The sequence below is a fragment of the Macrobrachium rosenbergii genome, chromosome 23 (genome assembly GCF_040412425.1).
Source record: "Macrobrachium rosenbergii isolate ZJJX-2024 chromosome 23, ASM4041242v1, whole genome shotgun sequence".
NCBI lineage: Eukaryota > Metazoa > Arthropoda > Malacostraca > Decapoda > Palaemonidae > Macrobrachium > Macrobrachium rosenbergii.
The window spans coordinates 43,804,469-43,826,968 of NC_089763.1; the positions used below are offsets into that span (position 1 = coordinate 43,804,469).

Genomic DNA, 22,500 nt, shown 5'->3' on the forward strand with positions numbered 1-22,500 from the left:
CGACGATCAAAAGTGAGCGAAACCCAGTGGGAAAAATGTGAGGAGAGGTGGCTCACCACGCCTGATTTTCTTATGAATGAAGACGTAACAGAAGCGGCCTGTTTAGTGTTCCTCCCAAATGGCTATTTCAGCTCGCCGTCGACGGGACGAACCCCCAGAAGCGCCCCTGTTAGACCCCCCGTTCACACATATTTAACCCCAATTCTTTGCGGTTGGGCAGATGGAATGGGCCCGTCTTATATCAAAGCGTTACACGGATAAGGGGGAAGAGAGGCGATAGATCTTTTAATCATATTTATCTTTGAACAAACGGCGTCTTCTTTTGGGAGCTTTTGAAAAGGGATGGAATTTTATGAGTTTGTATGGTACTTGGATAAAAGGTTAAAAGGTTCCAAATATTTCTGCTTTTATGTCCTTGTCATTTTGAAGGAACCATGAACCTTGCATTTTTAGAATGAAGCTTTTGTGTTGGGGAGTTGCGAACACTGACTGTATGCAAAAGAAGGCACCACAATTGCAGTTCGTACAAGGTTTATTTAGTAGAAGAATATATAATTTATGCCAACGGCCAAGCGCTAGGACCTATGAGGTCATTCAAAGGAAACTGATGGTAAAAAGGTTTGAAAGGTGCAACAGGAGGAAAACCTCGCAGTTGCACTATAGGAAACAATTTTTAGAGGGTGGAAAGTCAGATGGAAGAAAGAGAATATGAACGGAGGCACAGTAAAAGAAATGAGAGAGGTTGCAGCTAGGGGCCAAAGGGACGCTGCAAAGACCCTTAAGTAATGCCTACAGTGCGCCACATGAGGTGTACTGACGGCACTACCTCCCTACAGGGAAGGCTTATTTAGTAAACAGCGCCTTACCATTTTATGCCTATATTGTTTCTTGATAATTAAGCTGACTCTTAGGGCTTGTTATTCAGACTTTATATTATATATTGCATCTTCTTATTCCATTGTAAACTCCGAAGTAGCTTTCTTAACTCCACCTAACACTCAGTTTCCTCGTCCCTGTCCCGCCCAGCAAGCTTTCCTCTTCTCTTTTCAAAACCCACAACCTCGGCACGGAAGTCAGGATTGGCCCCCGATTGTTCCTTAAACTTTCATTCTTAGCCTTCTGTTTACTCACTCGTGTTACATCCGTTGAATATCTCCGTCTTCCCGCTTTTATTTTATCTCTGTTGTTATTGAACAAGTTTAATCTGTCTTTATGCCAGTACGGGGTCTTGTTCTTCATAGTAAACTCTAAGAAAACTCCTTTTTGAACTTATGCTTCCTCTCAGCGTGTTATATTTATCCCTGTGTATGTGTGTGTATGTATGTATATATATATATATATATATATATATATATATATATATATATATATATATATATATATATATATATATATATATATATATATATATATAAAGTATATATATATTTTTACCAAGATTTACGACAGATAATAAACAAATATTTACCGGCTGTCGTGAAACTAGTTACTAATCCAATATTTATATCACTGTTTAAAGTCTGTTCCCTTTACCCTTTATACTTTGCAGGTGACCTGGGGGGTTGTTGAAGGTGAGATTAGACTCTCATCGGTCTGCAGAGGTCCTCCTCAGAGCACTGTAGACGTGACTCATGGTTCTTTGCCGTGTCCCGTCAGCTTTAGGTGCTTTCTGTTATGTTTCTTTTATACTTTTATGTAAATTTTCTGACTTTTCCTCTTCACTAATTCCCATTGATCTTTTCCCACCAAGTAGTTCAACGCCTTTAATTGAAAAATCCTTTGGGGAAGCTCCAGCAGAGCCTGGGAATGTGACTTCAACGAATGTTTTCGTTAAAATACATAATGGTAATAATGATCTACGTTCAACAGTCATCAAACATACCAAATTGCAGCCCTCTAGCCTCAGTAGTTTTTATTTTATTTAAAGTTAAAGTTAGCCATAATCGTGCTTCTGGCAACGATATAGGATAGGCCACCACCGGGCCGTAGTTAAAGTTTCATGGGCCGCGGCTCATACAGCATTATACCGAGACCACCAAAAGGTAGATCTATTTTCGGTGGCCTTGATTATATGCTGTGGCGGCTGTACAGAAAACTCGATTGTTTATTATTTTTTTTTAAATCTTCCACATGTCTTCGCCAAGTCCATAGATGTTTGTGTGTTAATTCTTATTAGATTTGTTGTATGGTATACATAATGAATTACCCGTAACTTTCAATCAAACAATATCGGGCATTGATTTCTGAGCTCTGTTCTATAACCTTCATCAGGTAATTATTTAACTTTGTGTCTCTGTACTTCACACATTCAAGTGTGTCATCCTTTTCCTTAAAATAATGTAACTGAGGGTTATTGTTCTTTTCTCTTGAAATTTGCCACTCCATCCCCCGGCCTTGGGAACAAGAGCCCGTGTTGGCATAGGCAACCCCATCTAAGAACTACAGCGTATCTCTGTAACCACGGGCTTATACTGAGTTGGTATAGAAACTCGAATGTTTCTTTAGCTTTGCCTTTATTCATCTTGATTATTAGTTCAAATATTTGTATATCTGAAAATCAGCAGATGGCAGAAGAACTCAGGCCTCGTCACTTTTGATTACTTTATGCGTCCTGGAAAATAGTAATTACTGAACCGTTAACCACGTACTCTCTGTTTTTTTTTACTATCCTCTTCTTGGCGTCAGGTAACTCCCCAAAAATTAGTCGATCGCACTATCCTTAACCTCTAGTTCTCTCAGCCGTTTCTGTCATTTGTAAGTTCCGGGTACCTTACCTTTTCATTTTCCAAGCATTTTCTTTACAGTTGTGCAGTCGCCAATTTTGTGTGGTATGAAGTGTTCCTCGCTGATTAGCTTATCGTCGGTCATTTAGTCAGTTAATGTTTTCCCCCGTCAGGGGATAGTGCTATCAGCGCACTTCATGCGGTGCACTGTAGGCATTACTCAAGGTTCTTTGCAGCGTGCCTTCGTCCCCTAGCTGCAACCCCTTTCGTTCTTTTTACTGTACTTCCTTTCATATTATCTTTCTTCCATCTCACTTTCCACCCTCTCCTAACAATTGATTCATAGTGCAACTGCTTTGAGGTTTTCCTCCTGTTACACCTTTCAAACCTTTTACTTTCAATTTCCGTTTCAGCGTTGAATGACCTCATAGGTCCCAATGCTTGGCCTTTGGACTAAATTTTATATTAAATTCAACCCCTTTCGTTCGTTTTACTGTACCTCCATTCATATTATCTTTCTTCCATCTTGCTATCCACCCTCTCCTAACAATTATTTCATAGGGCAACTGCGAGGTTTTCCTCCTGTTACACCTTTCAAACCTCCTTTACTCAAAATTTCCTTTCGAGTGGCCTCATAGGTCCCAGTGCTTGGCCTCTGGCCTAAATTTTATATTCAGTTCTGTATTCAATTACTGTTTAATTTTTCTGGATCACTTTTCATTCCATATCTGTTTCCCTGCAACCGATTTGTAGTGAATTGCCCCTAGTAGCAAAATGAAACTTTTGGGGGCAACCTCTTTAGCAGAATTTCCTTTAACTTCTTAGTTCACTGACTACAAATTCTGAGTTCTATTGCCAGTAAATCTGCAGAAGTGAGTATTTTATTGTTTTTACAGTGTGGTTAGATATCGAATGAAACGCTTCAGTCTTCGTGCTTTGTTCATGAATGTGTGAGTAGAATGTGATAATTCGTCCGAATACTGAAACATGTTAATATTAAACCCACGTTTTCATATAGATGTTTATGAATTTATATATATATATATATATATATATATATATATATATATATATATATATATATATATATATATATATATAGATAGATAGATAGATAGATAGGTAGATAGATAGATAGATAGATAGATAGATAGATGTTTATGTAAATAATGGGATGAATCTTTTATGTATGTATAAGTAGTATACAGTATTATATGTTATAAATATTTATGCACAGGGAAATCATAAGTTAAATGCGTGTGTGTGCGCTTGTATGTTTGTGTATGCACATGCATGTGTGTATGTGTGTGTATTGTGCATTATATGCCACAAATGACTCAATCGTAGATCTGCCTCTGCCATTTTTGACTAAGTTTCATTTCCCAACTGGAAATCGCTCCCTCCCTTTTCCCAAGCCTCCTTCTCACCCACTTCTCCCTCCACACCCTCCTTTATGCCGCTGCTTCAGCCCTCTCCTCCCTTTCTACTCCCTTCTTATTCCCCCTCTCTTTATTTCTCATCCTCCATTTTTCTATCTCCCTCCTCCTCCTCCCCCCCCTTTCCTCCGCTTCCCATTCTTCCTCCCATACTCCATCAATCTCATTTCCATTCCTTTCTTTGAGATCGTATACTAACCACACTCGCCTCGTGCCCCTCCCCTATCCCTCCCTCCTCCCCTCCCCCCCTCCCCCCATCCCCCCCCTCCCCCCCATCCCCCCCCAGAACCATCAACTACCCCGACCCTCCGGTCCTTTTTCCCATACCCATCTCTCCTCTGTCACTGATAAAGGGTCAAGAGGGAGCCATTGTTAGGAGCTAAGAGTGATACCACTCCTCTCTCTCTCTCTCTCTCTCTCTCTCTCTCTCTCTCTCTCTCTCTCTCTCTCTCTCTCTCTCTCCCATAATACCCACTAGCATACTCACATTGGGAGAGTCAACATACCACATATGTACCACATGCATACATTATATATATATATATATATATATATATATATATATATATATATATATATATATATATATATATATATATATATATATATATATATATATACAAACAAATTAAAAATGCATATATATATATAGATATATACGTGTATGTATATATATGCCGTATTATATATGTGTGTATGTATGTATGTATGTATGTATGTATATATATATTGTATTTATTTTTATATTCCAGTGAAAAACACAAATGGAAGAGGAATGAAAATGAGAGACAAAAAAAATTTATGATTTCAGGCGTCATTAACTTCGATGACAAATTCCTAATGACCGAACCATCCGGATGAAATGTCATTGCGCTGTCATTATTCACTCGGGTCTCTTTCACTCTCATTCACTCTCTTTCACTCTATGACTGACGCGGTTAGGTGATGCTGTGGTGATAAACGCACAGCAAGCAGATGGCACAGAGCACATTTTGTAGAATCAGAATTAAGGAAAGGAATTTTAAGTTATTTTTTTAAACATTCACAAAGAAAAATACTATGGAAATTGAAGTTTTGACATAATAAAATCTCTCTCTCTCTCTCTCTCTCTCTCTCTCTCTCTCTCTCTCTCTCTCTCTCTCTCTCTCTCTCTCTCTCTCTCTCATTGCTTTTTTTAAACATTCACAGTAGAAAATGCGATGACAATAGTAACCTATTAGTGACATATTAAGAGCTCTCTCTCTCTCTCTCTCTCTCTCTCTCTCTCTCTCTCTCTCTCTCTCTCTCTCTCTCTCATTGTTTTTCAAACATTTACAATGAAAAGTACGATAAAAGGAGCTCTCTCTCTCTCTCTCTCTCTCTCTCTCTCTCTCTCTCTCTCTCTCTCTCTCTCTCTCATTGTTTTTCAAACATTTACAATGAAAAGTAAGACTTCCGACATATTAAATGCTCCCTCTCTCTCTCTCTCTCTCTCTCTCTCTCTCTCTCTCTCTCTCTCTCTCTCTCTCTCTCTCTCTCTCTCTCATTGTTTTCAAACATTTACAATGAAAAGTACGATAAAAGGAGAACTCTATTAAATGCTCTCTCTCTCTCTCTCTCTCTCTCTCTCTCTCTCTCTCTCTCTCTCTCTCTCTCTCTCTCTCATTGTTTTTCAAACATTTACAATGAAAAGTACGATAAAAGGAGAACTTCCGACATATTAAATGCTCTCTCTCTCTCTCTCTCTCTCTCTCTCTCTCTCTCTCTCTCCCATTGTTTTCAAACATTTACGATGAAAAGTACGTTAAAAGAGAACTCATTGCTTTTTTAAACATAGTTTTTCAAAATTTACAATGAAATAGAACTAGTAGAACTAGTGACATATTAAAGCACTCCCCACCCCCTCTCTCTCTCTCTCTCTCTCTCTCTCTCTCTCTCTCTCTCTCTCTCCCCCATTGTTTTTCAAACATTTACGATAAAAGATAAAGGAGAACCCTCTCTCTCTCTCTCTCTCTCTCTCTCTCTCTCTCTCTCTCTCTCTCTCTCTCTCTCTCTCTCTCTCACAGTTTTTTTAAACATTCTTGGTTACTAAGTTGTGATAATATCTGATTCAAATACAACTTGAATTAATTGCCATGAGGGATCACAAAAGAGAGCTATAATGTCCGGTTTATTCCCCGCTCTTATTTGCCGTAGAAAATAGAAGAAAGTGAATATTATATCTTTGCCCTCTCCCTTCCTTCTAAATGAGTAATCCCATTAAAAGGCCTCTCTCCTTCCCCTCTCTCTCTCTCTCTCCTCTCTCTCTCCTCTCATTCATTGTTTTTTAAACATTCCAAGCTTCACGAGGAACAGGCTTTTATTATGTCACACTGAGAATGATATAGTTCCTTCTTTACACTAAAGTCGTTGTTAAAATTCAAAATTAACAAAAATACAATATGACATACTAACATCGCCTTTCAAAACGCCTAGTACTCTAGTATGTTATTTAGATTGTAAATCACCGGTATTTTTATTTTTGTTCTTATTTCCGGAAATAATCCCTGCCTCCTTCCCCGCCCCAACATTTCACTACAATATGATTATTATGGTAAAAAAATGATATAGTTCCTTCTTTACACTTGTTGTTGGTAAATTCAAGAAGAGATGGGTACAATATTTGTCTTTACTTTTCCAAAACGCCTAGCTTTATAAACTTAAATTGTAAATCACTTTTTTATTTTTGTTCTTATTTTTCCAACTAATGTTAGAACATTTTATAATATGATTCCCTTGTTAGTTTTCGGTTTCCAAAGAAAACTATTATGCCAGCTTTGTCTTTATTTCCTCAGTTTAAATCTTTTAGTGTAATCGCCAACTCTTTTGTCCGCATTTTTGCTGATTCCCTTGTCAGATCTTAAAAAAAACTACTGAGGCTGTCCTGAGGGCTGCAAATTGGTATGTTGATCGTTCACCCTCCGGTCATCAAACATACCAAATCGCAGCCCTCAAGTCTCAATATTTTTTATTTTATTTAATGTTAAAGTTAGCCATAATCGTGCTTCTGGCAACGATATATGATATGCCACCACCGGGCAGTGGTTAAAGTTTCATGGGCCGCTGCTCATAGCATTATACCGAGACCACCGAAAGATAGATCTATTTTCGATGGCCTTGATTATATGCTGTAGCGGCTGTGCAGAAAACTCGATTGCGCCGAAGAAACTTCGGCGCATTTTTTATCTGTTTTTATTTATTTAATTTATTTTTTGGGGTTTTAAGAAATTTCATTAAGTATCCCAAAATCATTACTGATGTCTTCTCGTTTTCTACTGCTTCTAAGGAAAATTAAGCCTAGTTATGGTTTTATCCTTTTAAAATTTTTCTTTATGTCTCACAAAAATAAACAGAAAGTCAACTTCTATTACGTTTCCTGAACATTTTCCTTACTCCCGTCCGAGAATGTTATTCATATATATTTTCATTGTAATTTCGGTTTACCGTCTAGAATATGTTTATTATTTTTCATTGGTATATGTGTGATCAACATCGTCATCTCCTCATTATCGTTATTGTTGGATTATTATGGTTGATGATGATGATGATGTTAATGTACATGAAATAAGTGAGTGTATTTAACCCTTGGTTCCCCGCTTTTATTTTCATTTACATGACTCTTCCACCACATCCCCTGATCACTTCCACCATCTGTCGCCATAAGAGCAAATACTTCCGCCTTTCCAAGCCATCAAGAAGAAGAAGAAGAAGAAGAAGAAGAAGAAGAAGAAGAAGAAGAAGAAGAAGAAGAAGAAAGAACGTTCGTAGGGCGAGTTTGCTTTCAAAGGCGCCACTGTGCCGTAGGACTTGAAATCCTGTATCGACAAAGAAGAGGAAGAAGAAGGGGCCAGAGACGGCGCCATTAACAAGAGAACGCAAAATTGGCGTTTGGAGGAGCCCCCTGACCTCCGTACGTCCCCGGGAGTTTGTACAGAAGACTTGTCATCAGGTCATACAGGGTCACCAGGCTGTACATCCGCTGGCTCCTAATTCGTCGTCTCCGTGATATATCTGACAGCAAACAGGCATCTGATGGGGTCGTACGTGGAATGAGTTTTGTTTGTTTCAATATTCCCCGTAGGGGGGCAGTGCCATCAGTGCACCTCATGTGGTGCACTGTAGGCATTACTTAAGGTTCTTTGCAGCGTCCCTTCGTCCCCTAGCATTCATGCCATTTATTGTACCTCCGTTCATGTTCTGTTTCTTCCATCTCACATTCCACTCTCTTCTGACAATCGTTTCATAGTAGCAATATGAGGTTTTCCTCCTAGTACACCTTTCAAACCTTATCATTGTAAATTTCCGTTTCAGCGCTGAATGATCTCAAAGGTCCAAGGGCTTGGCCTTTGGCCTAAATTTTATAATGTATTCTATTCTATGGAGGCTATATTTACTTTTATTCATCTTTTTCAGTCTATAGATGTAATGTCTACTGGTGCATTTCCGTGAATTTCTACATAATTTTTCAGTTAGAACCACTAAATAGTATTGTGTTTTCTCACGTTTTCCACTTCTCTGCAGTCATAAACAATCTTTTGCTTCATTTCCAAAGATTTCAGCGTAATTTACCTTGTTTAACTTGCAATAGTTTTAATGCTCTTCTAACTGTTACATCTTTGATCGGAGGCGCGGAGCGAACATAAACTAGGGATTCAGTTTTAACATATGATCGGTCGCTAGTTATTATTATTATTATTATTATTATTATTATTATTATTATTATTATTATTATTATTATTATTATTTGAGGGGAGCAGACCCTCTTTCAGACAGGTCTTATTGAAAAGGATGGCTGTATTTTGCGAATTTATCGAATACAGGATCTTTTCTCTTTTCCTTATAATTCGCTTTTCAGGCTCAGTCGATGTTGGTCAGCAACTGGCCAATATTCGTATCGGAAAAGGACATGTGAGATTGAATTATTCATTCAAAAATCCGGAGATTTCTTGTGTTTTCTATTGAATTATTGAATTCAAAAAAAAATCCGTAGATTTCTTCGTTGTCTCGTTCGGTGGTTTGGATTTTTTGAATGAATAATTCAATAAAAACACTTCCCTCATCTCACACTGTCTTTTCCGATATGAATATTGGCCAGTTGCTGATCAACACCGCTGAGCCTGAAAAGCGAATTATAAGGAAAATAGAAAAGATCCCGTACAAGATAAATTCGCAAAATACAGCCATCCTTTTCATTATTATTATTATTATTATTATTATTATTATTATTATTATTATTATTATTATTAAGAAGATGAACCCTATTCATATGGAATAAGCCATTGACTTGAAATTCAAGCTTCCAAAGAATATGGTGTTCATTAGGAAGAAGTAAGAGAAGGTAAAGGAAAATACAGAAAGAAATCTCACTTATTAAAATGAAAAAAAAGTTAATAAACAGATAAAAATGTATTCAAATGCAAGGAGAACAGCATAAGGGTAGTGATGCATTGCATCCTCGCTTGAACTTTTGAAGTTCCAATCGCACGACACCCTCTCGGAAACTGTTCCACAGTCCAATGGTGTGAGGAATACTAATTGAACGTGCCGTTAATGCCCAGCCAGTAGTTTCTTTGAAATAGCTTTCAAGTGATATTTGGCATGATTATTAAGAAGAATAGTCAAGTTGCAGAGTATTAGTAATTTACTTCATAAAATTAAAGTACTTTGTTTAGGATTTTTTTTTATTTACATCCTTACTCTTCTTACGGAGTGTGTTTATCACAAGTTACAGTGCTCAGGGTTAAAGAACAGACTAAAAATATAAAATACCAGCGATTGTAACATGCAGATGAGTAAGAAAATAAATAACTTTATTACTTAGGCATCTCATAAATCTCATAAAAAAGGAAGTATTATAAATTAATAATTAAACGGTTAGTTAAATAAAACGCCTTATTAGGGCAATGCATGATTAACATAAAGAGACGAAAAATTACTTTTTTTTTTTTTTACTATAGTTTTAGTTCCCGTCTGACATCGATGAACACAGGAAAAGAAACCATGTTTCCGCCAGATTTTGAAATAAACTAAAAGGAAAGAGAGAGAGAGAGAGAGAGAGAGAGAGAGAGAGAGAGAGAGAGAGAGATCGGGGCCTAGATAAAATGCTCTCTAGCAAATTGAATTTGTTATCAGCGAAACCGCAACAGCCTCTCCTTGTCTCCTTAATTATGGGGAACGTTGGGCCCTGTCCCCCCTTCCGCCCCCCTTTTTTCTTATTTGACTGAGCCTGGGAACTCTTATGTGCTATCGTTGCTGGTTATATATATATATATATATATATATATATATATATATATATATATATATATATATATATATATATATATATATATATATATATATATATATATATATATATATATATATATATATATATATATATATATATATATATATATATATATATATATATATATATTTACTATTTGAATTATTATTATGTTATTATATATATATATATATATATATATATATATATATATATATATATATATATATATATATATATATATATATATTTAGAATCCATTGACTACATTCACTAGGAATAGCCACAATGACCTTAAGAGCCTTAGTCGGCTATATGATAATAATAATAATAATAATAATAATAATAATAATAATAATGATAATAATTCAATCCATTAAAGTACATCATAATGAGACAGAGTCTTCCTGAACCTCTCTCATCTATTTTCATGTTTCAAGACAGTATTTATGACGAATTCTCACGCTGTGCACTGGACGCATTACTTAAGGTTCTTTGTGGCGGCGTCCCTTCGACCCGTGGCTGCAACCCCTTTCATTCCTTTTACTGTACCTCCGTTCATATTCTCTTTATTCCATTTACTATCTACCCTCTCCTCACAACTAATTCATAGTGCAACTGCGAGGTTTTCCTCCTGTTACACCTTTCAAACTTTTCCACTCTCAATTTCTTTTTCAGTGCTGAATGGCCTCATAGGTAATAGCGCTTGACCTTTGGCCTAATTTCCATATTGTATTTTCTATGTCTATTTTTATAATAAAATTTTAATAGTAATGCTTCAGACAAAGGACTTCTCTCGAGATCTTGTCCCTAATTAGCATACTATGAGTTTTTCAAAAAATTGCTCTGGCCATAAATTATCTTTTTCCTTTTCTCGTAGTTTCTATTAAGAATCTCCTTAGTTAGTGATCAAATTCTCTTTCAGACTCTATCAGTCTTTGCTGCCGCGTATTTCGAATATAAAATTCATCTTACATGCGACAGATGATGAATGAATGATAGATATGTTTTCTTATGATCTTTGTGGTTGTTTGCTGTCTCCCATTCACTGAATATTCTCATATTTTATCTCTCTCTCTCTCTCTCTCTCTCTCTCTCTCTCTCTCTCTCTCTCTCTCTCTCTCTGTCAGTTTAGACTAAAAATTTTCTCTTTATTTATCATAGTTTTCACTCTCCCCACACCATTCCAACTCTCACTCTCCTTCTTCGTCTCATAATGTTGTGTTCAGAAGCATGGGATCCTATTCACCAAATTTGAGACTCTCTCTCTCTCTCTCTCTCTCTCTCTCTCTCTCTCTCTCTCTCTCTCTCTCTCTCAGTTTAGACTAAAAACTTTCTAACTAACATAGTTTTCACTCCCCCCCCCACACCATTCTTTCTTCGTCCCATCATCGCTCTTTTTCGGAATAATATGGGATCCGTGTCACCCTATTTGACTCTCTCTCTCTCTCTCTCTCTCTCTCTCTCTCTCTCTCTCTCTCTCTCTCTCTCTCTCTCTGTATGGTAAAGAGTACCCCTCACCGCACCCTTTGTATGCGGTGGGCCGCAATTAGGCATAAATATTGGCACGTCAGCCTCCAACAATGCTCTCCTCGGGACGGGGAGTCGCCACTTCTCGCGGTTAAATATGTTGACATCTGGCCTAACGCATCAACAAGCCAGAGCCAATTGTGTTATGGTCGCGTGGGTCTTCTTCTTCCTAGATCCATATCGAGGGACTAAACGGTGGGAATCTCGACTCTAAACGCTCCCTCTTAATCTCTGCCGTGCCGAGCGGATTCCGCTCCGATGGGCCTCGTTCGTTCCCGAATGATTTCTGGATTTTGTTTTGCTGTTTTCTGTAAATCTTTGCTGTTCGTGTCTTCGTGGTATCGGAGGCAAGGTTCGATTGAAAGTGTCGTTTCAAGAAATCCAGGTAAGTAGGCCTATAACTAGTAGCGTATATAGATATTTTTTAGTACCTCTTATCTCTATTTGTGCAGTTTCCCCCAGACCACGTACGTAAATAAACCGGTCTAAATGAGGTGGGGAGCGCCCTCCCCCGCCCTCGCAGAGGCAGGCAGGCAGGCAGCTGAGCGTCCCGGGGATCGAGAGGCACCGCCTCCGACCATGTCTCACTTGCCCCGACACGCCTCCATTGGCCTCCATGTGGTATGGCTTATGACGTCACGGGGCCCACACGCCTTCATTGGCCGGGTCGCCAGTGCTCTGACGTCACGGCCCCGACACGCCTTTACCAGCCCTTGGGCGTTAGGGTGGGCGCTCTCCAAGTCGGAATAAAGACCGCCATTCTCCGCCCTGGCATAATTCTCTCGGGATTCTGGTTTTGGCAACAGAATGGCGGGAAGTTTAGCAGATGTCGCATGATTTTTTTTTAACGGAAGGGACTCGAACGAAGTCAATTTTGCAAGAAGAAAATGTCCTAAAGCTTTAGTGCCTTTGGGTTTAGTGCAATCTTACCGGGTGAGTTCAGGCTTCCTAAGAACAAGAGCCTTTTTCAGGAGGTTCAACAAAAACCCTCAACTATTTTTTTTTTGTCTCTCCCTCACTATCCCGCCACGACAGAGAGCTAATGTCGAAGTGATGGATGACACAGATGACATGTGGTGTAAGCGAAGCCCTTCCTCTCTCTCTCTCTCTCTCTCTCTCTCTCTCTCTCTCTCTCTCTCTCTCTCTCTCTCTCTTGTGAGCCTTCACTGGGACCCTCTAAATGTTCGCTGGATTCGAAAGTTTGTAGCAACCCCGTCTTTTGTGATGTGTCACTCCAGCTATTAATATTGTGAAGCAAATGTCCCCGATGAGGGGAAGGACACAGCCTTTGGGGACCTCTCTGTAACCCCATCTCTCTCTCTCTCTCTCTCTCTCTCTCTCTCTCTCTCTCTCTCTCTCTCTCTCTCTCTCTCTCTCTCTCTCTCTCTCTCTCTCTCTCTCATGCCCTATGTTGTAAATCATATGATCGCATGTCTGCTTTTTTTAAAAAGCTCGGTATTTATTTTTTTTTTGCATTATATTTTCCAGAGGTAAAGCAAATAGAATCTATTTTTATAAGGCGAAAATATGTTTTTATTGCTGAGTTATCATCGTCGCTTATTGCTAAGCTTTCGACACAGAGATGAAACAAGTATTAAGTTTACAAGTAACAAAAAAAGTTTTCCACAAATGAATAATCATATTAAGTTCATGCAGTGTAAAACCGGATTGAATTATTTAGCTACACTTTCGATTACGTATTTGCATATTTGTGTTCATACACACGCGCGTACGCGCACACACACACACACACACACACACACACACACACACACACATATATATATATATATATATATATATATATATATATATATATATATATATATATATATATATGCATAGTGTGTGTGTTTGTGCATGGGTGTGTGCGTGAATGCACCGACATTTCCGTATTTTTATTTTTGATAGCCACAAATGACCTTTAAATTTCTTAATTTTCAGCCACTTTTTTTATAATATGCATGCCACTGTACGTACAGAATAAGAAAGGGAAAAATATGACTAAATCCTTGCAATGATAAGGACGTCCGAACAGCGTGAGGAATTCATATTGGTCAGATAACGAATAAGCACAGTGCTTCTCTGTATCATTCAGTTTTAGTTTTCTGTAGACGAAAACTATTGTGCCGGCTTTGTCTGTCCGTCCGCACTTTTTTCTGTCCGCCCTCAGGTCTTAAAAACTACTGAGGCTAGAGGGCTGCAAATTGGTATTTTGATCATCCACCCTCCAATCATCAAACATACCAAATTGCAACCCTCTAGCCCCGTTAGTTTTTATTTTATTTAAGGTTAAAGTTAGCCATAATCGTGCTTCTGGCAACGATATAGGATAGGCCACCATCGGGCAGTGGATGAAGTTTCATGGGCCGCGGCTCATAGAGCATTATACCGAGGCCACCGAAAGATAGATCCATTTTCGGTGGCCTTGATTATACGCTGTACAGAAAACTCGATTACTCCGAATATACTTCGGCGCATTTTTCACTTGTTTATTTCTGAGTGCAGTCTGTTTTTGCCAAAATTCACATACGGTAGTAAATTTTTTTTCTTTGTATCTATTGCTGAAGTTGTTTCCAGTATTTTTTTTCATCCACTCATAGTTTTTACGGACTTTTCTGTTTTTTCTTGTTTAACTGGTGTCAACTACTGAGTGACAACAACAAAAAATAAAATAATAATAATAAATAATAATAATAATAATAATAATAATAATAATAAAATAATAATAAGGAGTAGACCCTCTTTTAAACAGGTCTTATTAAAAAGGATGGCTGTATTATGCGAATTTATCTTATATAGTGTCTTTTCTATCCTCCTCCTTATGATTCGCTTTTCAGGCTCAGCGATGTTAATCAGTAACGGGCGAATATTGGCCAGTTACTGATTAACATCGCTGAGCCTGAAAAGCGAATCATAAGGAGGATAGAAAAGACGCTATATAAGATGAATTCGCATAATACAGCCATCCTTTTAATAATAATAATAATAATAATAATAATAATAATAATAATAATAATAATAATAATAATAATATTTAGGCAGAAGACCCTCTCTCAAATAAATGAAATTAAATATGATTGCAGCATCAGCTGTATTCAATTCGTACAGTTATTACAGCCTTTCTTATTGCACTTCTCTCCGTTACTGTTTTTCCTTCAGTGACTCTCCTGTCCTGTCACTGTTATTCTTAAATAAATGGAAGGATAAACATTTTTTTCGGTGGGAATTCTTTTAAGAAAAAGAATATACTGTATCTAAGTTAGAAAGTAACTATGATGTTTACAGGTATAGTATATCTTGAGCTGGTATCGTCTTGAACCCCTGGTTTTATTCTCAAAAAAAAACATAAGTATATCTTAGTTTAACCATACCACTGAGCTGATTAACAGCTCTCCTAGGGCTGAGATTTTTATTTTACGTTTTGGTTACCCAACGGACCTTTTTTGTGGAATTTATAGCGAGAAGTGAATTTCTATCACCAGAAACAAATTTCTCTTATTCTTCAGATTAAGGAAATACTCATAGTAGCATGAGTCTTTGAAATGGATAAACACATCCACATTTATGTATGAGTACATATATTTAGAAATAAAACTGTACAGAAATCTCTCTGTAGAGATTTATTTTCAAATATATGTACCCGTACATCACTGTGGATTTGTTTCGCCATTCCTTGAGCTGTTTCTTGGGGAAGTGGTTTCTTGAGTTGTTATGTCTCTTTTCTCTCAGGCTCTCCTGAGCATGATCACTACCAGAAGACGATGATAGACTGATCTGCACCGCCTCGTAAACATCGAAATTACGTAACGTCTTGGATGTATTACGTTCTTCAAAGAATTCCCACCCAGGGGCGTCATTTCAGATTTTTGATGGGGGGGCGAAGGCGGTTTGACGAGCGAAGCGAGCCTAATCACCTGTTTTTTTTTTATTTTGAGCTATTTTATGTGCTTTTTGAAGCCCTAAAATAGATAGATAGATAGATAGATAGATAGATAGATAGATAGATAGATAGATAGATAGATAGATAGATATAACTTAATGTGATGACACATTTGAATTTGGGTAGGAATAATGGAAAACCAGCTGCTGTTACTTCTTGGGTCTTGGTGGGGTGAGGGGGCAAGTTGAGACTTGGGGGCAACTTGAGTGTTGGGGAGCAGTTGCCCTCCCCGTCCCCTAAATGACGCTTAATGCAGTAACGGAGAAAGAGCAATAACAAGAGAAATTAAAAAGACTATGAAAATGGAATGTAGTGATGCACCAATCACATTTAATTCTGATAATAATATGATGGTTACAAATTTGAATCACTTACTCAAAAGGAGTTCATAAAGTTAACTGAATCAAAATAGATATCGCAATGGGGATCTGTTTGGTAAATACATGCATCTTCTCTCTCTCTCTCTCTCTCTCTCTCTCTCTCTCTCTCTCTCTCTCTCTCTCTCTCTCTCTCTCTCTCTCTCTCTCTCTCTCGTGGTCTATAAATTAGCGTGTAGCCTATTTTGTACTCTCTCTCCCTCTCTCTCTCTGTCTCTCCCTCTCTCTCTCTCTCGTATGGTCTATAAATTAGCGTGCATTTTGTATTTTCTCTCTCTCTCTCTCTCTCTCTCTCTCTCTCTCTCTCTCTCTCTCTCTCTCTCTCTCTCTCTTGTGTAGTCTTTAAATTAGCGTGTATTTAGTATTCTCTCTCTCTCTCTCTCTCTCTCTCTCTCTCTCTCTCTCTCTCTCTCTCTCATGTATAAATTAGTCTTTAAATTAGCTCTCTCTCTCTCTCTCTCTCTCTCTCTCTCTCTCTCTCTCTCTCTCGTGTCTATAAATTGCATTTTGTATTCTCTCTCTCTCTCTCTCTCTCTCTCTCTCTCTCTATAAATTAGCTCTCTCTCTCTCTCTCTCTCTCTCTCTCTCTCTCTCTCTCTCTCTCTCTCTCTCTCTCTCTCTCTCGTATGGTCTATAAATTAGTCTTTTGTATTTCTCTCTCTCTCTCTCTCTCTCTCTCTCTCTCTCTCATAGTCTTTAAATTAAATTCTCTATTTTCTCTTTTCTCTCTCTCTCTCTCTCTCTCTCTCTGTGTGTGTGTGTTTGGTCTATATATTAAACGTGTATTTTTGTTTTTTTGTCTGTACATTTCCTTGCATGGTATAAACATATGTCATTCTAGCATTAGAAACCATTCAAAAAATTTTAAAACTTATTATATTGAAAGAAATAATTTTTGTATTATAGGCCAAACAACTAATACTTACGAACTGCCTATTCTTGAGTCATTATTTATTAAACAACAGTTACTGGTCCCCCAGTTAAATAGTCAGACCTCCTCCACTCGGCTTTACCCGAGTTAACATTTTATTTATACACATTATGTCTTCTGCTTTCTTCGTATAAGGTTGGGTAGCGGGTTTTGGCCTTGTTGTTTTTCATTTTGTAACAGATTCCCTGATGATTTGATAACGAGTTATTACATGGTTGGAAATCAAGAATTATGCTGAATTTAGAACTTTTTCCTGGTCCACCTTCACCCTGAGATATATATATATATATATATATATATATATATATATATATATATATATATATATATATATATATATATATATATATGAATGGATGAATTTTTATCACATCACCGTGATTTTTATTCACAAACATTAAGCTACAAATGTCATTTAATATCCAATTCGCTCTACCTCGGAAATATATGTATATGTATATATTTATATATTATATATAAAACTGTATCACTTACACAATTGTTCTGTGCATTAACACAATTACTAACAGGACCTCATTGAAATTGGGTGGTATCTAGCGGAGTTATTTATTAAAAAATATTACAAGCTTTCCAGGCAAAGGCAAAGGCAAATTTATTCTATCGACCCCTTCCGGAATGAGAATTACAAAATTACACAAATATATATATTTTACACAAAACTGCAAAAAGAAGAGACCAATAGATTACAACTATATTTATGTAGTATTTAAAGTTTATTTAAAGCATAAATATTCTGACAAAGGAAAGTACATACATTGAAAATAATACCAGAATAATGAAAATCAAAGTATTAAATCTAAACTAAAGACATTATAAGGTTAACAAACTTTGCAAGTCTTTTCAATTCCCTAGCACTACTTGTATTGAGGAGCAGATTGAATTTAAAAGTGGTAGGTCTTCTACAATAGTAGGGCTTAAGGTATCTCTCTCTTATTTCTCTAATCACAGGACAAACTAAAACATAATGAAATTCATCCCCAACTTCAGTGCTGTTGCATAGTCTGCAAGGGTGCTGATTCCAGGACTATGAAAAAGTATCCGTATACTTGACAATGATTACTGTTCGTCCTGGAAAGCTAGGAAATTTTTTAATAAATAACTCGGCTAGATACCATCCAGTTTTAATTAGGTCCTGGTAGTATATATGTGTGTGTATATATACATATATATATATAATATATATATAGATTATATATATATATATATATATATATATATATATATATATATATATATATATGTATATATATATATATATATATATAGATTATATATATATATATATATATATATATATATATATATATATATATATATATATATATATATATATATATATATATATATATATATATATATAACTGAAAAGTCGTTCGTCATCTTACGGGCTTATATAACATGAGAACCACCTAGGCAATTCCCCTTTGGTATATATGTATATTACATATTTTATTTCCGAGGTAGATTGGATATTTGCAGCTTAATATATTTATATATATATATATATATATATATATATATATATATATATATATATATATATATATATATATATATATTATAGAAAAATCACTACTACCTTTCGTTTTTCTTCTTAACATTAAAGTTCAACTCATAAAAAAAAGAAAAAATGCATATTACAGTCCGAAGCTTTTGAGTAACACAATGCCCTAAAGCTGATTTTGTCTTGAGGATTTAGCCCACTGTTTACCATCTCTTGCCCTCTTACCCCTCCCTCCTTCCCCACCACTATAGTCCTGTGGTCCCCTGGTGATGTGCCTTTGTCGGCCGCCATATATATAGGTGGGACAAGAATGGCCGACGCTTCAGTTACCCCTAAGATCTTGTCTGAGACGCACCGCAGTCACACACTGCAGTCATTTTCTGAGATTTCCATTCCATTTTTAGTACTGTGGTGCTCATCAAGATTTATTTACTAACAGTTGTTTGTGTGAGATTTTATTTAGCTTTTTCGTTTGTGAACATTAAAGAAGTGATTAACACGAAAGGCTAAATTATTACAAACTTTGTGCCATTTGTTTGGAAATACGAAAACCAGGACGTCACGCGAAAGCTGAAACTTGACAGCGGGGGTAATTCATCACCTTAGCAGTCGATGGTCTTAAATAACCCTTCAAAAATGGACAGCCATGTGTCCACTCTTCAAGAATAGATGAACAGAACATCAAAACCTTACTGTACATTTAGTTAATCGTTACTCGGTCTGACTGCGTGAAAGTTTTGTTTTGTGAAAATCAGTTAATTGGTTGTTATCTGTGAGACCCGATTGCTAACCTGGAATCCGAGCCAATCTAACGTATCACGCTGAAGTGCTCTCCTGCAGAGACAATTTTTTTTTATGGAACGTCAGCCAACAGTTGCTTTACCAATGACTAGTTCAAATCAAGAGGAGCCCCCTTCCCCACCCATCTTCCGCCCATGGCAGCCTAACTTGCCTTTAACGCCTAGTCAGTCCACCAAAAACTGTGATTCATCTCGTGTTCGTGAGTGCCTTAATAAACTCCCTAATCTGAAGCAGATTCAAGATCAGATTAACGCAGGGGCTTCGGTGTCCAGGCATGGTAACAAAACAGCCATCAGACATTCACCTTCTTCAGGTAGCGGTAGCTTAAAACGCCGTCTGGAGGAAGACGGTGCCAGTAACGCAGGTTCCAAGTTCCTGAAAGTCGAAAGCGCTGACGGTAAAGAAACAAAACACTGCGCCATAAATAATGTCGGGGAGGTTTTGCATCGTCCTTCGGAGGGAGCAGTTGAAAGCAGCGGAAGTGTGCCGGAGGCGTCGAAAATCCACAGTCATTACGTTCAATATCACGCTCAGCACGTGAGTGCCCACGTTCCCCAAATGCCCGCTGCATTTCCTTTCACTTCTCCATTCCCAGGTTTCCCCTTCCTTCCTACTATGGACAGATTACCCCCGCTGAGTGGCCCTCTGCATCGGGACTGCCCGAGCCCTGGAAGGTTGCCCTTCGTCAATGGCGGACTCTTCGGCAGCCTGCCGGGTCCCAGCGTGCTATCTGGCTTCGAGGCCCTCTCTGGACCCTTGGTGCCCCTCATGGACGTCCTCGTTCCCGCGGCGGAAGTGGAGAGGGTGTGTGCCAAAAGGCCTCGCCCGAAGCGCTTCTCCTGCCCCGAATGCCAGTCGGCCTTCAGCAACAAGGGTCAGCTGAAGGGGCACCTTCGCATCCACACCGGGGAGCGACCCTTCGCCTGTGGGCACCAAGGGTGTGGCAAGAGGTTCACCCGGAACGAGGAGCTCACGCGACACAGACGCATCCACAGCGGGGCGCGACCCTTCCCGTGCCCCCTCTGCGACAAGAGGTTCGGGCGCAAGGACCACCTGAAGAAGCACATCAGGACCCACCAGAGACAGACGGTCGTTCCCCCGCAGCCGTTCCTGCTGCATCATCTCCATCACCTGCAGCAGATCCGTCATCCATTGTAGGGGCTCGTTCCTGGGTACTTTCACGCCGTTCATTTCTCCTGACGTCATCTCCAGGTGGAATTAAAAAAAAAAAATTTGAGAACAAATATATTCAACAGCACAAACGGTTTCGGGACGTCATGCTCTCTCTGTTTATTGATATACTTATGTGTACTGAGCATTATTCTTTTATATATATATATTTATATTTTTTCACCATTTATTTATTATTTTTGCTCTGTAATTTATAACTAATATATGAAATGCTATCCTTACAATTTTGCGTTGCTTTATCTTGGCTAATCCCCAATAACTGGTATTTCACTTGACTTTCTGTTTCTTAAGTGTCCTGTTTAGATAGTGACAATGCTTTTCCACTGAAATGAGCCTATTTTACAAACTAGTGATATTCATGTATTATTATTGTCTCCTTACTGTCTTTGTTAACTAAAATTATGATGGGTTTTAATGTCTCCGAAACTGTATATCATGCTTTTGAATTTATTTATTCTTCAATTTGATTTTTTTTTCAAGTTTTAGAGGTCGTTATTGATCTGTTGTCATCCAGGTGGAATTTCTGGATATTTATTTCCTCGCCATCTAACTCTCCCAGAGCACTCATAAATAAACACCATACCGATGTGATAGTTATAAGGAAACTGTTTTGTAAATAAAATTTATATTTATTTTTGAATCTAAGTCAGTGGAATAATATATAATATAATATAATAAATAAAATGTTGTGAATAAAACGTGTGCCTCTAATTACCATGTTTTTGAAACCGGTTCTTTCAAAATGAATATTCTCTAAATATTTTCGACAAAATTAAGTTTCATTCAGCAATCAAAATGAAACTTACATGAATCCGTAACCCTGTTCTTAAGAAAGGAAATAAAAATACTGTGTTTGGTTTATAGTATTAAAAAAAGTGTGCCACAGAATTAAAATTAATTAATATTTTAGGCGGAGAAATTTAAGTTACTGAAGAAAATGTCACGATGAAAAAATATATAAATCTGTTTTGTTATATAAATTGTCTCTGCAAGTGTCCCACATTATCAAAGAAGGATAATTTAACAGTGTATCAGAGTTTAAATTCACTGAGATAACATAATAAACCTAGATCTGTGTAAAATACCTGCAGAAAATCGGTATCATCGCCATCTTCAATTTGAAGCCGTGAATAATGATAGTAATAATAAAACTAAAATTGATCTTTAATTAATTTTAAATAAACCCCATCATCAAACAGAGAAGCATTTTATATATGCACATAATAACAGTGGTGGTATTGATAACAATAAATACTGATGCTAATCATAACTATAAAAGCAATTGAAAATGGAGAATAATTCACATAAACATTTTTGCTGATAGATTAATTACTAGAAAAAATAACCTCTTGCGAAACTCATAAAAAATAAAATAGGAATAATAAAAAGCAAAATAATAAATATGCATGAAAAAATAATGATGAATTAAATATGAGAGATCAAAAGAAAGTTGAGATCATTTTATTTAGGCGAATTTAAAATGAAAATGAAGGAAATTGGATAAATCTGAAGTTAATCTAAATGATTAATTAAAATATTCAAATGTAAAAAAAAAGTAGATCCAAATATTTGATAGAATAAGAACGTTTAAAAAGGAAAGGTTTTATTTATGCTAACATATTGGTAATTAAGAGGTCAAAAAGGTGCAGAGTTGAAAATGAAAATAAGAGTGAAATGTAAAGGTATATATATATATATATATATATATATATATATATATATATATATATATATATATATATATATAATATGTATAT

General features: G+C 37.0%; 1 protein-coding gene and 1 long non-coding RNA gene across 2 annotated transcripts in view; both read left to right on the top strand.

Annotated features, from left to right (window-relative positions):
* The window catches only part of LOC136851573 (uncharacterized), a 78,045-nt gene that overhangs the window by 15,435 nt on the left and 40,110 nt on the right, over window positions 1-22,500 (top strand). The window lies entirely within an intron of this gene.
* Window positions 19,089-21,441, top strand: LOC136851572 (Krueppel-like factor 15). Its single transcript, XM_067125841.1, has one exon. It carries the CDS (start codon window positions 19,607-19,609, stop codon window positions 20,708-20,710), a length of 1,104 nt encoding a protein of 367 aa, XP_066981942.1. The 5' UTR covers window positions 19,089-19,606; the 3' UTR covers window positions 20,711-21,441.